At 44.7% G+C, this 17,819-nt stretch overlaps 1 protein-coding gene across 2 annotated transcripts in view; it reads left to right on the top strand.

Annotated features, from left to right (window-relative positions):
- Positions 1-441: 441 nt before the first annotated feature.
- The window catches only part of tafa5a (TAFA chemokine like family member 5a), a 76,129-nt gene continuing 58,751 nt past the window's right edge, over positions 442-17,819 (top strand). For both annotated transcript variants that reach the window (XR_005004634.1, XM_036520285.1), the window contains exon 1: positions 442-952. Coding sequence is in view for 1 of the 2 variants with exons in the window: in XM_036520285.1 (XP_036376178.1) it covers positions 841-952 (112 nt within the window). In the remaining variant the exon portion in view is untranslated. The remainder of the gene's footprint in view (positions 953-17,819) is intronic.

Below are 17,819 nucleotides of genomic sequence, written 5' to 3'. Positions count from 1 at the left end.
AGTGATTGTCAGGAAATGACGAGATAATGACGAGATAAGTTCTCGGCTAATCTTTTCTGCTTTCCCGCCCCAATACCTCCTTTTCTATAGGAGTATAAACGCCTTGGGGAGGGCTGCAAAAACTGGACCCTGCCACGTTACACGAGTGGCACGTACTAGTCTTCTCTCTTCGTTACCAATAAGACGGTTTTTAAGGATTGCTTTCAGATAACCGTTTGCGCGCTGTGTTGTAGGAGTCGGACCATCTCATCGCGCACTCTTTTGCTGAATTAATAACGACTCTCTGCGGATTTTACAAGATTCCCCCTCTTTTCTCGCTCTTTGCCGGGGAGTTAACAGCCGCGGGCGTTCAGAGACCCAACGATTCCCCAGGTGTGACGGGGGTGTTGCACGCGGTTGCGCTATTAACGCTCGCGAATCAAAAGCTATTTGAATTCTGCGTGTTTTGCAGTTCGGGAAGCTTAGATCACGGTTGGGGGTCAGCTTCTTCTAAAGTATTTCAATACGAACGTCATGCATGAAAACTTCTCTTTCCGATTGCTTTTTTAAATAATTTATTTCGTATTCGCACTCGGCGTTCGACATCGCGCGAAGGTGCAGTATGTGCAGCATCTGAACGTATCGCAACAAGGGCTTTTCCACCTGGGGACGAGAAGTGGAAGAAATGTCCCTCTTCGACAGGCAGTGGTTATCGAAGCACTGGGACCATTCTGAAGACGAATCACGTTTTCAATATGTCTTTTTTGGGGATTACACGTGGCGAAAGGCGCTCCGTTAAAGGCCGAGTGAGCTGGTGAAAAAAAGACGAAATTCTTCGCCGTTCGGGGACACTGGGTTTCGATGGCTTCGTCCCTCAGGTTTAGAAATCGAAAGGATGCCAGCACCTGGCCGAGAATGTCCTCAACTTTCTGGGCTATAGTGCTACTGAGCAGCCTGCTCATCATCTATTGCGGTAGGTACACTGGAGTCTGGTACAGTCGGCAACTTGTTCTTCTGCCACTCCTGCTTGAAGGTCGAAAAGTGTGTAGCAGTAATGGCCATTTAAATAATCCAAAGGGTGCTGAAGATTTCTAAAATGGTTGGGCTATTTGCATTGTGTAACCATTTCATGACGATACAAAACTACTGCGAGATGTGCGGTATTTTTAGTGTACGCACGCACGGACACACAAATCTGATTTCCCAGGAACATATTTCATTGTCTTATTCGAGATAAACACTAGGTTTTGGGGGAAAGTGAAAATGATTGATACAGTGAAAATGATTAATACTTTTACACTACGGGAAGATTCTAGAAAAAAAACACATTTCTCCCCTGGAAATCAAATTTTGTGAAAAAACCTTACTGTAAAAGAAATGGTTAAAAATGATGCAATTTTAGAACTACAGAAAACCGACAGCCAATACCACAGTTGATAGTTTCACAATTTAGAGTGTAAAAATGTATCCTTGCCGTAGAATGGTATGATAATCCTGTTTAACGTGAAAGGGGTTTCAGTTTTTCAAACCTACATTACTCAGTGAATCTGCACGAAATTCCGTTATCGCCGCCAATCCGCAGCTCCTGGTGCTGAATGACGGCTCGGCGCTCTCTCTCCATCTCCCCTTCTCACTCCATCTAAACTTGTAGTTTCTACAAGGGGCGGGTGTTGAGCAGCGTGTGCTGAGGTTCGGCATTCAGCGTTACTCCACACCCCCGTGCACAGCCACCGCATTGCCATTCAAACATCTGGAAACATCCTCCTCAGTAAAACGTTCTCGGTACCGCCACCAGCTTGCAATTTTAATGCATACCCCCCCCCCCCCCACCCCCCAACTACCAACACAATATAGCAACATGCACGTGCACACACACCCGCACGCACACACACACACACAGCAGTGTTTTCAAAAATGTTAAATCAACCTCAAAATCTCAAAGACAGAACATTAATGTTTTTTATTTTGTAAGGGAGCTGGAGTAGCCTTACACACGTGTAACTACATACACACGCACTTTGTGACAACACGTGTAATTACACGAGGTTAATACAGTGCAACAAGCTGTACAGGATACATGCGTGGCAGTGTAGTGGGCCAGCTGCATGAATAACGCCACCAGTTCCTCCTGACACATTCAGTTAAAGCATGACCACACTGTGCTGGACAGTGGGATGCAGACAGTGGAAGGGGACACCGTGGAGACGCGCGGTCTTATTACAGCTTTCATCAGTCTGTCTGAATGACAAGGAAACAGGAAGCTCTCGATCTCTCTCTCTCGCTCTCCCCCCTCCACCACACCAACTGTGCCAACCATTTCCAATTGGTCACCTCATCCCACCAATCACTCGTGGAGGGCTCTGCAGCAGGGGTACCAGCAACATCCCATCATGCCTGTGCAATCATCTGGATCAATCTTTATTACCGTACTGACCAAAATTTGCTAAGAATTTGTTTTGGTGTCTTTGCTTACATCAAGTTGGCATTATGAAACATTATGCAACAAAAACCATGGAAAGCAAGTCCATACATGGTTACAGAGTAAAAAAGTAAAATGCTATTACTTGATCTGCTGTACTGTACTTTAATGGGGTAAAACAGCAAAGTAGAGACAGTCTACCAGAACAGAGGGGTCAGCATTGGGGGGCTGGACCTGGGCGCTGTACTATACTGTTCTGAAACCTAAGAGAGTGTACCCTATTTATACCCTCAGGCATGTTACTTTTGATGCAAGTTTCCACTATAAAATATATAGCACATAAAAAATAAATGAGCATTGTATAAAAAGTAAGCTATGCCCACTGCCCTGGAAGTGGGTGCTCGCTAAAACGGCGTGGTTAAAATAATCCACTGAAAATCTCATGGTCAGGGCCAGGTTTTCAGCGTGGAGGATGGATTGTTTATTGTGTGGAGTCATTTCCACAGGTCCTCTCTGATCATGCACACATACCTGGATGTCCAGTGATCATATCTGATATTCTTGATCTAGGGACGACTGAGCAATGTTCGATCACGGTGGCTGATCAATCCGCTTTGCCTCATGGGAGTTTCTCAGATTGGTTGGGGCTGTGTCTGTTTGTTGTTCTCCTGCAAGCAGCTGGAGGTGACTGTGTTCAATCAGTGTTCATGGTCTCTGCCTTTGTTCTGCAGTCTGAGGCGATTACACCTGACATTTCCACTGTTGCTCTTTTTAATCTCTTGTTTTTTTTTTTTTGCCTGTCTTATCCACTGTTTCAAACAAAAGCAAGCAGATAAATAAAATAAAACCGGCTCCCAAAGTCCTGCGGCAACCCAGTTGTGATCTCTCCAACAAATCTTTATCATTCTGAGAGAACAGATGTCCTGTTTCACTGTGTCATTATCAGAGCTCATGTCAAGGTCTGTTACAGTCAGAAATGCGCTTGTCAGGCAAAAGAAAGCTGTGTTATGATGGGATGGGAAATGATACGGGGATATCTGAGGATACTCTAGGCTTTGGTTTGGAATAGGAGAGTTAGGAAGGATGGGAGAACATGAAGGGTCTGCATGCCGTTTTTCTCCACTTACAGCAAATAACCAATTTGCCTTCATGTGAGTAATTTCGTCCAAGACCGAAATGGCATCTGATAAAGTTGCCTTTTATCCTTAAGCATGCACTCACACGCCTACCCACCCACGCAGGCACGTACGAACAGATGCAGCATGCATGCACTCACAGATACACACACACACACACACACACACACGCACACACGCACACACACGTACGTACGTACACACCCCCACATGTTCTTTTCCCTTGACACCTTTTACAGACCTCAGCACATTGAAAATATTAAACATTGTCAGTTCTCTTTCCAAGGCAAGAGGAAATTTTATACTGAGAAGCTCAGGGGAAAGGAAGCCTGCATTTATTGCGGTGGATTGTATGTAAGATGCCTCTTAAAATATACTTCTAGGGCTTCATAGCAACCACTAGATTTACCATACGGGAAAGAGAGGTGGAGAGGGGGAAAAAAGCAAAGTGAGAAAGAGGGAAAGAGAGGGAGAGAGGGATGGAGAGAGAGGGAAAGAGAGGGAAAGAGAGGGAGAGGGGGATGGAGAGAGAGGGAAAGAGAGGGAGAGAGGGATGGAAAGAGAGGGAAAGAGAGGGAGAGAGGGATGGAGAGAGAGGGAAAGAGAGAGAGGGATGGAAAGAGGTAAAGGCACTAAGGGGGGAACACTGACGCATACACAGAGAGAGAAGAGAAGAGAAAGAAGAAAAACAAGAAAGAGAGAGAAATGGAGAGTGTACGATTAGACGAGAGAGAAGGAGCGACTGAGGGAGACCGATGCATACAGACAGAGAGACAGAGAAGCAGGAAGAGCAGGAGAGACAGGTAGGGAGATCGGAGGGAGAGAGGACATGAGATGAAAGGTCCGGCTCATCTCTGGGGACGGTGTCTGTGTAAGGTATCGTATGACATTACAAGAGCGAATGTTCGAGTTGCTGATGGGCAGCGATTATTCCTATTGTCTCACAGATATTACAGGAAGATCTGCGGCAGATGACCAGATTTTAGTCTGCCCACTGGCTCCCCCCTCTGGATGCTACTTGACATGCAGTTGTTAAATGATTTTCATTTCAGGTTTGTTGCATTTCAGACTATAATAAACAAGACTACACTTCACAGCACATCAGACTGTCCTTTAAACCTTTTTGGCATGCCCTATATTTCATTATTGAAAGCATCTTTAATGGAGGAGGTAGGCCACAGAGGAGTATGACTCAATATAACTTGTACGTATGAGCGTGTTTCAAGCAATGGTTGCTTAAGACCATTCCATTTACATATGTATTTATATTCTTATGCTTTGCTGTGTGCAGAAAGTCCTTGCGGAAACAAGTTGCAGTCACATTTCACAAAAAATAAAAAATAAAAAACAAAGTCTTTCGAGGAATGCAAAAAAATTGTGACTAAACTACTGTGTGCCGCTCACTATGAAAACACTTTCAGGGATGTATATGCCATATTAATGACTGCAGATGTGATATGTCGGAGTCATATAAAATAAAGAAGACCTTCTTAAAGTACATGCACAAAGATGCCATGCTGATATGTGTCAGAGCTTTCCTCCTCTTTCCAGCTACATTACAGTAAATGTTTAGCAAGGAAGAATGGCGTCTGTGATGTTACCCACAGCGCCCATCTCACTTATGAGTTTCTGTCAAAGCTCGTTTGTTGATGGATCCTCAACCCCCATCTTAATTATAGGGGCATTCCTAAATACTGATCCTGGATCAGTTTCACCTCACTTCATTTGCATAGACTTGCATTAGGTGTCAGGAAAAAAGGACACTTTTGGCAAGCTGTGTTTGATTCCTGCGGCATAATTAAAAGTGCCATTGGGAAAGCATGCAGTTATAAAAAGTAATTTGGTGCAAGCCAGCTAAGACACTGTCATTCACTAACAATACAAATTTAAACAGAACTTGTACACCACAGCTGCACTGCTAGCCAGTTAAAAGCCTGGGCTCCACAGCAGCTCTACTATGAGGCAGGAATGCCATGGTGCAGATCTCTGGGTTCTATCCCAGCTGTGTCATTTGCGGACACTGATTGGCAGCCCACAGTGGTGGAGTAAACTGGCTTTGTTCCAGTGGGGATAAAGGTAGACAGGTTGGCCACGGTTTCCTCGTCTCGCTGCATCTCACTCAGGAGCCCAGCCAATCATCAACCGCCTGCAAGCTTCCCTCACGACATCAGTGGAGTAGCGCCTATGCTCTAGAGAGAACCCATTCTGCTGCGGTGCACCTTGTGAGTTGTAGTGGGAGACGTAACAGCCGGCTGTGTGTAAGTGCATGAGAGGACTGCATGTGTCTCTGGGTTGCCCGCGTTGCCAAGTAAGCATCAAGCCCCGACAGAACCTACCAACCTAAACACGCACAGTGCCCCGCTACGCTTTGCGTAATTTTTCAAAAATTCGTGTGCACCGCTGGCTGCTTGAGCAGGTACGTTCGGTTCTCCCTGCACCAGCGTTGGATTTTCCCGAAACGCGGCCAAAACACATCTTGAGGTAAATCCGGCCCAGCAGCTTTTGGCATGAATGCACTGCCTCGGGAACAGAAAACTGCCCGGACTAGGAAAAAAACAAACAAACACAATCTGGCTTTGGATACGCAATTTCACTCCTACAGAAGAGGGGAAAATCTACTCAAAATACAGCACGACCCTACCAATATTCTCACATCTGCATGCCTTGCCCTGTTCCTAGGTCGGTCGGAAGGGTGCTTAAATGACCGTGATATGGACACACAAGCTGCAAAAGGATTTTTTACCTTGTCAATTTTTGCCGGGGAAGAAAGTACATTAGTGTTCCTTTAGGAAGAGGTGGCAGAATTATGCAGGATTCTTTCAGCAGCTTGGAGGCTTCGTAACCCACCAAGACCAACAATGTCATTTTTAGGAAAAGAAAATAATAGTATCTGCCGCATTGTAATGTGTATTCTTGTTTTTCCAAATGCCGCTGGCAGAAAATGAAGGATTTCAAGACTCGTGAATTATGAATAAATTGCCTGAACTCTGCGCGAACTCATTTGAAAAAGAATTTATCTGAAGCTCCTATCTGACCGAAATCCCTTCATCGCTTGAGTGTTTTTATTGATCTTGGCCATTTGACACTGCCTTCTGGAGCAACGTTTCATTGAAATTAGCCTATATGCCCAATGGTAGCCACTACCCAACAGGGCATCAAAATGGCAGGTGAAGGGAGTGACTTGGCAAAACAGATGTACACAGTAACACTGCATGCAGTCCCCAAGACATGAGAGCTCAGCACTACAGCCAGCCATGCATTAATGTCCACTAGACCACTGATTGACCAGTGACATCATAACCCTTTGTGACATCCTGGTAGAACTTTCTGCGACAGGATAATAATTAAACAGAAGGTGCATTTTCATTAATTCAGCTAAAACATGTGTGTTTTAAGCCTAACAAGACTGACTGACTCTGGAAAATGAGGGAGCAGGCAAGGCGCCAGGAGAAAATACAGAGGGGTCCAATGGCAATTCACAGGGGGGCACAAAAATCATAAATACTATGTAGACATCAGAGTATCAGTAGATAACCGGGGGTGCACTAAGGTCTGTCTGGGGGTGCAATGCACCCCTAAGCACCCCCATAGGGCCGGGCATTTGAGGGAGACATGAGATATGAGAGTCAGATATTCTCCAATCCCTATAAAAACACAGTAATAAAACCTTGCTCGCATGTTGAGCTGAAGCTGCTGGTTCTTACCACAGAGCAGGGTCGGCCCTCCAGAGCGTCATCTGTAGCCCATGAGAATGTGAAGAGAAAAAAAAAACTCCCCTATGAACAAGATTAATGCTGTGATGAGAAGTGCTGTTCTTGGGTTCATATATAACACTCTGTTACTGTAGATGAACATGGCAGGATTTTTGAGAGATGAGTGTTCAGGTTATGGTCGTCATCTCTTCAGAGCTTCAAACAGAACTGCAGCGGAAGCATAGCCATTCCCCTACCTCCCCCTCGTGTCAAATGTAAAATGCAGCACATTTCACATACAGATGAACATACTGATGTAACTTTTTTTTTTTTTTAAATGACAGCTCTCAGTACAACAATTTTGGTTTTAATCCTTTTTCACTGCGGCCCTTTGACAGCAACACTGGTACATTCCGGCTCCCACTCTGGGGGCAGATTGGTCACCCTTGCCGTAGATGGTAACATGGTACCTACTTCCTCTCCGCAAGCGGTGCGAGGGATTGTGGCTAATGCCCCTGTCATAGATGCCTGGAGGGCGGAGCTGTCTGCCAATCTGCTTCATGCCACCGAAAATCGGGATGGACTCCAAAGCAGTGAGTCATCGCTGGCTCTGCCATGGCTTCCATTGTTTTACAGATAACACGCAGTTCCTTCGGCACGCCCGGCCATTATGCTAATTCCACCACAAGCTGCATGTGAAATACAGCACGTCTCTCCTCACAGATGAACACAGTCGTGGTGATTTTTATCATTAGCGTACTTGACAGAAACCTTTATCCGGCGACGTCAGAACGCTAACGGTTTCACACTTTCGACTCTTCATAACCCTTGTACTGTGTACCGACGGGAGCTTTTAATGAAGTGACTGAGATTAAACGGCGTCGCTCAAGGGGTACCCTTGAGACTCAAACCCATAAAGTTAACCAATCAGAGCTGCTGCCTGTAATAAGGCTCTGGAGTCTAGACCATCAACCATTTTACAGGCCATGTCTTAGGGAGAAAAGAGCGGCATCGACATTGTTACATTTTTAAAAGCATCAAGTGGCTCATTAAACAGGTTTAGACAAGGGAGTGGACGGCAGTTGCAAGGAAGCCCGTTTCTTAGTTTTGAGGGCCCCTCAGAGACAGCTACCTGAAGCTTTGGGTGAGTTTACTGAATGGCACGTTCAGCTTTACATGCAGGAGCGCCACCCATGGAAAACACTTTGCTCTGCACTGGTAACGGGTCTGCCTGGAGACTCAAACATGCCCTGTTCATTAATGTGCATTATTAACCTTTATTCATATGTAACGCTTAATGTGTGTCATTAGCGGTACTATCCTCGAGACACTCATACATTTGATTACTGGCTGCTGCTTAAAGGTTGCATGTTGGCGTCACAGGTTAATATGACTTTGCCGTGATCACTGAAAGGCAATAACAGGTGTGCATAATTCATGGATATTGACAGTTCTACGGAAGTCCTCTTATTTCGCGAGTTTTCAAATAAGCCGCCCGATGTGGCTGGGGAACATCAGGAGACCATTTAAAATGGCAAAGAGTGAAGTGACACTCGGTAGATAAGGAAACCTAAAAGGCGCTCATGAATGGTGATAAACACATTCTCAAGGGCTATGAACGGTTGCACCCTTTGTTATTACTGCTGAAGAAGCTACCTGCGTGGAGGAAGCGAGCTGGTGGCATTTTAAACTGCCATGCGATGGCGTTCTCTGCCATGATGGGGCCCATGGAAGAGGAGGCAGGAGAGACAAGAGTGGATGGATGATGAGCCATTTTTATAGAATAAATACAGGAGGCAGAGGCAGGGCGGTGGGGGGTTAAAACTACAAAAAAATGATTACGTTAAGAGAGACAGGCTCGTTCATCTTGAGGCCTGATAGACGGTTACTTTCTGAAAAATTGAGTGAGCCATAGCGAGCTGATGTATGTTTGCGGGGAGCCGGTGGTGCAGGAGTTGACTCAATTCAATCACTTATATCGGTCCCGCAATAAACCTGGCACCTTCGTCAATCAAGCAATCAATCACATCTGACTTGGTATTGCGCTCTCTGTCTCTCTCTCTCTCTCTCTCTCTGTCCCTCTCTCTCTTTATGCGATGGAATTGTCACAGGGCACTTCACAAGAGTGCATTACAGAAAAGTAGTGCAAAATTATGGCATATACAATGTGAAATGGGACAGATGAAAAAAATCGATGATACAATGACGAACAGAATAAATGACCTAGAAAGAGAAATTTTTTAAAAATGAGAAGTACACTTTTTGAGCTACACGGCTTTGTAAACAGACATTCCAATGTAATGTCACACGGTAATAAAACATTCACTCTTGAGAGAGAGAATACCACACATAACTCCCTTTGGCATAAAAGAGCTAATTGTGAGCAAAGAAATAACAGGATAAAAAAACCTCCTCTTGTTAACAACGGAGTGGCTTCTCGTCACACCTGTAATGCACTGAAGGCTATGCAAGCCTTTATTTGAAATGCATCATTATGCAGCCAGCATAACATCTCCATAATGCGTGACATAAGCGTTCCTAAGTGATGGTGACAGCTCGCATTAACCGCGAGGAGAGTGACATCGTAATAACCGCGATGAGCCGTGACCCGAAAACCCTAAAGTCGAACCCCCCGTGACAGTTGTTATAAGCGGTTATGAATTACATCGCTGCATTATTTATCTCCCGCTCCGGAGACAGCGTCAAACCAGGGGTGAATGAGCAATATTGACCATGAATATTAATACGAACCCGCGAAGGGGAACACTGACATTCCGTCACCTCGGGGAGCGATGCGTGAGAGTGCGCGAGGCTTCCGACGCTATGAATTATGGGATGCGCTAGGTGGGTGGGTGGCAGGCTCTCGCTCACAGATGAAAGGGCTCCCTGAGAGGGACTAATTCTCCCAATTAGATTACCCCGGTGCATCGTGGGGGACGCGGCAGGAGGTGATGGTGTAGGTGTTGCTGAGGAATCAACAGAGGAAGTGCAGGGAGCTGCAAGCGCCAACGACAGAGGCAGGTGAGACCTCCCGTGACCTCCACGGCTTCAAAGAGGAGAAGAAGAATAATCTTCCCTGCGAGCACTGCTGAAAACCGCAAGAGTCTGCTTATGACATCCATATCGCTGCTGTTCACATCTAATCATTGGACACGCTGCAGCTTTTGACTCCGAAGGGTTCAAACTCCAACGCGTTTCAGCACCAGGTTTAACTCCCTGATGAATGTATGACACTGAAACAGGTCAAAGAGTTTTTCAGGATGTCGTATAAAACACACAGCCATACACTAAAAGGCATTTTAACTTCCTTTCACTCCAGCTGAGTGCCTTAGTTGTTTAATTCCACTTATACTAAACCCTCTGCCATAGAGCACCTCCTTTTTGTGCCTATAGTTAAGTTTATATTTTAAGTTTATATTATAAGTATATTAAGTTTATATTTTTTCTGTGACTACAAAAACATTGACCATTTTATACTTATTTGGTTTATATAGCTTTCCTATCTGTGATTCCCTAGCATAAGCACTTGTGAAAGCATATGACATGCTGCCAAGCTATTAACATGAGGAATTTCATAAAGCAGGATGTGATGTCAGCAATTTTCCTAGTCACTTTATCTATAATTTATCTCAGTTTGCACTGTCTTGCCATCATTTGGTCTTGTGCTCTTATGATCCCATTATGAAGGACACTACATTTGAATTGGAAAAAAAAACAGAAAATGCAAAGAAAAGACTAAGATAGCTGGAAAAAAAATATCAGCCATTTTGAAAAACCTTTTAAAATAAAAGGTAATTAGCTTTCTTAGCGAGATTACAGAGGGCATAACAGACCTTTCCAGTGTGTGTATGTTTTTTACTTCGTAATTACTTTGAGTCTTGTTAGTGATGGCTGCGTTGGCCTCTGATGAAGAAAAACAATGCAATTAAACCTGAAAAGACCTGCTGACAACTAGCTGGCACTCAGCTTGAAAGGGAATTATTTTATTAGCGTAAACCAGCATTTCTCTCTCTGCATTCTTTTTTCTACTTTTTTTTTACTCAAGATGAGAAAGTACTGTGCTACTCAGCCATTTATTCTACATTATCTCTGACTGACGTCAGCCGCAATCAAACAGCAGGAGACACAAGGACATTTTCAGAAACAATATATCTGAGGAAAAAAATCCGGCAAGTTCACCACAGGACGTTTTGTGAAACACGAAAGGACTTCACAAGTATCTGTTGACGATGAAGGAAATTGCATGTTTTGTTAAGACGCCAAATACGTTCAGTGTGTTTTGATGTCATTTTTTTTTTTTTAAAAAAAAAGGTCTATGATATTTTGCAGTGTAGTACATTTTGGTATGAAACTCTTATTGCGTCAGGAAACAAATTACCGTTCAGAACAGCACAGCAGGGGATCTACACACCATTTTAACTGCAATGTATGGCATTAGGGCCAAGCGAGGCGTGCACTGATAATCCATTGGGTTTTACATACCCAATAAGTATGCGGTTTCTTTTGAAGGGACCCAAATCTTCCCATGAGCTATACGGCCTGGGCTACAAACCAACCATTTCAGCTCATCAGGTTTGTTTAATAGCGCTGTGTTGCTTTAGCACCACTTTGTGCTACTTTTCCTTGGGTTTTATAACCCTGCGGTACACGCCTAAGTGCCTTTTAAATCACTTCCAGCGCAGCGTGGAGAAGCAGGGTCTATGCGGTCTGTGTCTTAAAACACTCTCCGTGATGGAACACAGGTAATCAGTGTCGCCGTTCTATCACTCACACAGAGGACAGACCTTTGCGTCTCCAGCTGCGAGGGCCTGAAATTCATCATACCCAACAATTCCAACGCGGTGTCCCCCTGAACGGCAGCGATTTCTGCCTCGCTTGGTTCAGAGACTCCCCCTCCGGGTGCCAACCGTTGTATTAAGTAAGCAGCCTACCTGTGTAATTACACTGTAGGTAATGATGCAATTACTGCAAGCGGGAACATAAGTTACCACTGCTGCACAACATGTGTGGTGTTGTAAGTCACGGACGGTTTTCAGGTGCTGGTTTGGGGCCATGGCTAATAGGCCGGACTTACAGTTAATGTGTTGGCTTTGGTGGTAAAGTTAGGAGTTGGGGTGTTGTTAGGGTTCATCAGATAACCCATGTAATTACATAACTTGTATGTGAGGCTCAAAGGGCTCAGGGCTGTGATTAGTTGCAGTGTCATTGATTAAAAAGTATGCATTTAATAATAAAAACTGTTACTTTTCTAGGCACTGATGACACTACATTGTCCATGACCAGACTGCAGGCTCTCATTGCCAAGGACTGGAATTAGGAGCCCCCCCCCCACTCCCTCCCCCCCCACAGACTGAGTCTCCTTTTAATCCCACTCCCAGAGAATGGAGTTATTTTACTGGGGGCACCGATAAGGCCGGGGCCTCCACACGGAGCAGGAAAGATGAAATGGCCTGGTTCTTATCGCTCGCCCTGAGCCGTGTTTGAACCAGCCCCTGCCCACCGACTGCTAGCGAATATGACACTGGTGGCCGCAAAGAGGGAGGGAGGGAGAGGAAGGGAGCCAGAGAGGGAAGGAAGGAGAGAGAGAAGGACAGAGGGACCGATACAGGGAGGGAGTGAGAGAGAGAGGGAGAGAAAGAAAACCTCATAAGCGCTCGTTCTGACAGACACGGCGGGAAACGAACCCTGAAGATATTTATTCAACTGGAGCTGTGTAATTCCTGCTGATCCATTAATAGATGTGAAATATGGCTTTGTTAAGCTCCGCTGGCAGCTTCTCGAAGGCTAAATCTCCCCCCCCCCCCCCCCCCCCCGCGCTCTCTGTCCCTCTCCTTCTCTTGACAAGAGCAGAGATAAAGTCTTTCATTGTCACAGTGACAGAGGACTGCGAGTTAGAAGGGCACTTCAGGGTTGAAATATGCATTAGAATACTATAAATGAAATACCCGCTAATACCCGTTTTATGTGTTTGCAGGGGAAATTAATGCAGCTACTGGATATTAATGAAATTCATTGGAGGTTTAGTCAGCCTCTCCTCTATTTCAAGTTTTCCTTTACCCTTAAGTTGACTAAATCAAAGCAGGCAAAACTGTACCCATTACCAATAAGACGGCACATACTCTTTTCATACATGATGCAGCACAGGTCTAACAGACAGCATCAGAGAATCATCATGTAAAATAGCTATGGCTTAATTTTTTTTATGGTCATACAGTTTTTCTAGAACAAACAAGTTCAACTCAAAAATGTTTTAACAAGACAAACAATGCTATTTGCCTTCATTTCAGTCTTTTGTTAAATTGTTTTTTATTGTACTTGGTGACATACTGATGTCACAAAGGAACTATATATATATATATGTAAAATGGTGGACCTCACAAGGCAAAATTACATCCCTTTCATCAGCCAAAACTGAAACAGGTCAGAAAAATGCTAAGAGTGTTGCTGACTATTTGTGCTCTCTCCCTTGTGGGCTGCCTTCATGCTGGTCTATACCAACAACAAATAACCAGTGCTCCTCCCATATTCTGCAGTACAAGGAGGCACTCCATTTATTCTGGAGGAGAAACCTGTGGGTGACACATCATGGCTGTACTGACCAAGCACAGAGAAGTCCATGTACTCATGTGGAGATTACCATGACTACAGAGACAATATTCTGCTCTCACAAGCATATTTAACGGAAGGACTCAAAGAGCCAGGATTCATTGCTCTGTGATTTAAATTATTGGAATTTTGCCCATGGTACACAGAATTTTGTGTTAAAACACTTTTTATTCAAGTTATTATTCCACAGCTTGGCACGAGCTCAATAAGGACATTAAATCTCCCAAGAAACAAATGCATTATTCATGGTGCGATGTCCACGCACATAGGCTCTTAAGAGAAAAAATTTGTTTAGATTTCATTTTCATTAATATTAATGGCACTTAAATCTCGAAGCAAATGTTTTGACATCTGCTGTCATCAATGTTATACAGGAGGAGGTGGCTCTGAAATCACTTTTATCCACATCTAATCCCCTTCTTCACAGAAGACAGATGTCAAAACGCTAATTACCAAATCCGTCCGCATTGTTACAGAATATTTTACCATTCTGTGTGTATAGCCGTGGAGCAGCGTTTCTATGGCGCCGTCACTGGGTAACATGCACAGTCATGATAAGGGAAATTGAAAACAACAAACGGTGTTTGTGGCAGATAAACGCACCAGGAGGAAATAGAATTATTTTCCCCCTGCTTTCTGAAATCACAAGTCATCCGTTCGTTGTTGCATGGAAAATCCTCATTACCATAAACGGGGGAAACCGGCTCTTCCACACTGCCACAGTAATTGAAGATAAATCACCCTTTTTCTTCCTAAGCACATTAAAGCAACAAACAAACTAAACAAAAAAATTCCTTTCTTCTTTACATTAAAAGCTGTGCTCCCCAGCAAGCTAGGAGGGGTATCTTTCTGTGTATCCGTCCATACCCCCAGTGAGACAGTAATTTCGTAAATACTGGAAAATACCTTCCTAAATAATGCCCCTACTTTCTGCTGGGGACTACAATCACAATACAAATATGTAAAGAATAACAATTATGTTTACGCTGAGAGCTCCCGAGAAGGCTTTGCGTCTTTATTCAGGTCAGACAATGCTGTATTTACACATGCATGACAGGAATGCTAACAGGCCAATGGAGACCCTGCTGTGGAACATCGCGGAAATTTTCAGAAAGGCTACCAAAACGAAACAGCCGAAAACACAAACAACAACAGAGAAAATAGCCCCGCCGACAGAGGGACAGTGGTGCTCCTCTGGGACTTCTGTATGCGACATGTGCACGGTCTGTTTTCTCTGTGCTGACTTTTCCCCCATAACCCCGTGCTCAAGTTATTCAGCTCGCATATATATTAAAAGGGAAAGGTGAGATTTATGGCCTGGGTTTAACGGCATGTTGGTAAAATAGCACATTAGGCCAATGATATTAGGGTGTATGTGAAATGATTATGCACACTCGCAGAAAAAGTGCAGGGAGCTGGCTTAATTAAGTGCATGCGTCTGGGTATACATCACTGGCTTTCCTCCACTTACTGGACTGGGTGCTGTGTTTTTAATAGCTATGAACAGACTTGTGGCTTTTTCCGTGTTATTTTCTGTGCCTTTACTTAATTAATTACATAATTAATACTGCTTGGTGCTAAAAGTTTAACACTGGCCTGTTGACTCTCCTGTGTGATATGTTCAGTATGCCCAAACCAGGAGATTGCTGGTTTGAGTTCAGGTTTGTGCATTCATCGTTTGGTTGAAAGCGTCCCTTGGAGTGAGAATGCCTGAGCAAGGACAAAGCTAGCCTTTCCTGTGTGAGGCTCGGGGCTGAGAGCCAATCGGGTGATATTTGGGGTTCAAAGAGTGACTAACTGTATACATACAGACTGTATTCTCATACCCAATTATGAAGGCACTCTTTGATCCCATCAGTAGCCTCCTATAGCTATTGCTCCTGACTATAGCCGAGACCATGCTTTCTACTTAAGGGGCAAAAATACTACACTATCACCCTATCTCTATGGAATAACAACATTTAGCTTGTGTTTTTGGCAGTTTTTTGGAGCATTATAGTGTCTATATATCTCACAAACTTTCCAGAATAAGTGCCCACACTGGGATAATTCAGATGAAATCAGGGATTCCAAAACAATTTTTTACCCACAGTTCACCTCCTGTGGCCCTCCGGGTGCCTATCGTTTAAAAAGCACAGCCCTTTTAAAGTGGAAACCAGGGACCTGTGCAGGGGGTATTGCTAAAAATATATCAATTCTATTGTGAAAATGCCAAAAAGTAAGTAAAAATCCCTGTTTTCCTCATAGCATTCGAAAGGCGGAGGAGATGGCAACCCCAGGCTGTTAGCTCTTACAATAACACAAAAAAATGAAAAAAACAAGCTCTCTAAGGCCTCATTCTGTGAGGGATTTGCTGCGCAAGACATCTCAGTTACTGAAATTGAGATTTTTTTCCCCCTATTGTTGTGTATAGTTGCTGTGCAGTCAGCCGTGGTGCCCTCTGCTCCGAGCTTTTCTCGCTAAACAAAAATCGAGTGAGAGTTGCTTGCGTGAGTCGTGCCAAGCTGGACTTGCATCGCCTGAATAATATAAAGAAATTGCTCCTTTGGCTTGTTTGCGGAATCTGCCAGGGCGAACTAATCTAAAGAATGCTTTCAAAACACGGTTACATCACCATAATGGCTGGGGCTGTGTGTGTTTTGCATGCTTTTCCGACCCCATTACCCTCAAAAACAAATTACTGTACAGGATATGGAAACCTGACCTTTGCAGAGTGCTTTCATTTATTTATATTTGGAACGCCTCCTGTCCCGTCCCTCCCCCCCCACCTAGTTTACGGCCCCACCTCACTCTGCTCTGTAGCTGTGAGCAACAGAACGCCATCTGCATCTCATATCCTCACATCTCCTGTGTGGGGACTTTCTGTCTGGCTGCTGTATATCCACTCTCCAATATACAGGCATCATACCATGCTTGTGTATGTGTGTATGTGTGTGTGTGTGTGTGTGTCTGTGCACGAGTGTGTGTGTGTGTGTGTGCGCGAGTGTGTGTGTGTGCGCGAGTGTGTGTGTGTGTGCGCGCGCGAGTGTGTGCGAGCGTGTGTGTGTGCGTGTGCACACGCAGTGAACTGTAGCCACACGGCAAAGCTAAGTCTTGAGGTCAGGGTTACCAAAATTACTCTCGTAAAAGCTCTGCGCTTTAGGTGTGTGTCCATGCTGAACGGCTGGGATGAGGACGGCCACTCCACAGATGCCATCCCTATACCATGTGCTCGCGGGAGGCCCCTCACCGACTCTCCATCATGGTGGCGTCGGCCGAAACCCTCGCACAGACCCGCAGCTCCAGTTGGAGGGATTACCCCCTGGGAGCTCACTCTGACGCAGTGACAGCCCAGTCTGTGAGGCGCGTAGGTCCGCTGGCCCTGAGGGAACTCACCGCTACATTTAAACCCTCTCTCCCACCGCTATCTCAACCATCCTCAGGGTCTCCGTATAAATCACACCTATTTAAACGCATTGTATTCAGGGACTTGTGCCATCCAGACAGCCCTGGGACTAATATGTCTTATCACGCTAGTTTAAACACCGGCTGCTGTTCCGTCTTGCAGAAATCACCTGCCGTCAAAGATGGACTCGCACTGACGCAGGCAGAATGGCCCAATTATTAGCTTCCAGTTCATTTAAAGGCTTTTCTGGCTCCCAGCAATCTCCTCTGTGTTACCATTATTCCGGCCCCAGAATGGCCGGAGGGGTATTTATGACTTGTCTATGAGTGTCCTTGCATGCTTTGCATAATGACGATGGGAAGACGGTCTAAATTCGGATCTGAATTTGGAAGAACTGTATCCCCATGTGACCCCCAGGCAGGAAGATTCATTAAGTGTCTTCTCTTTTTAGTGCCACATTAACTTTTTTTGTTTCCGCCAATGTGGCTGTGGTGCCTCGACACGTTTCAGGAAATTCAATTTTACCCTGTGCAAGACTGTTAAGTGATTATGTCTCTGGCCAAAACAATATTTTTGGGCCCAACTAAGCAGTCAAAGAAGTA

The sequence above is a fragment of the Megalops cyprinoides genome, chromosome 25 (assembly GCF_013368585.1).
Source record: "Megalops cyprinoides isolate fMegCyp1 chromosome 25, fMegCyp1.pri, whole genome shotgun sequence".
In the NCBI taxonomy this organism is placed as follows: Eukaryota; Metazoa; Chordata; class Actinopteri; order Elopiformes; family Megalopidae; genus Megalops; species Megalops cyprinoides.
Note: the sequence above shows the minus strand (reverse complement) of the source record. Positions and strands in the feature narration are given on the sequence as shown.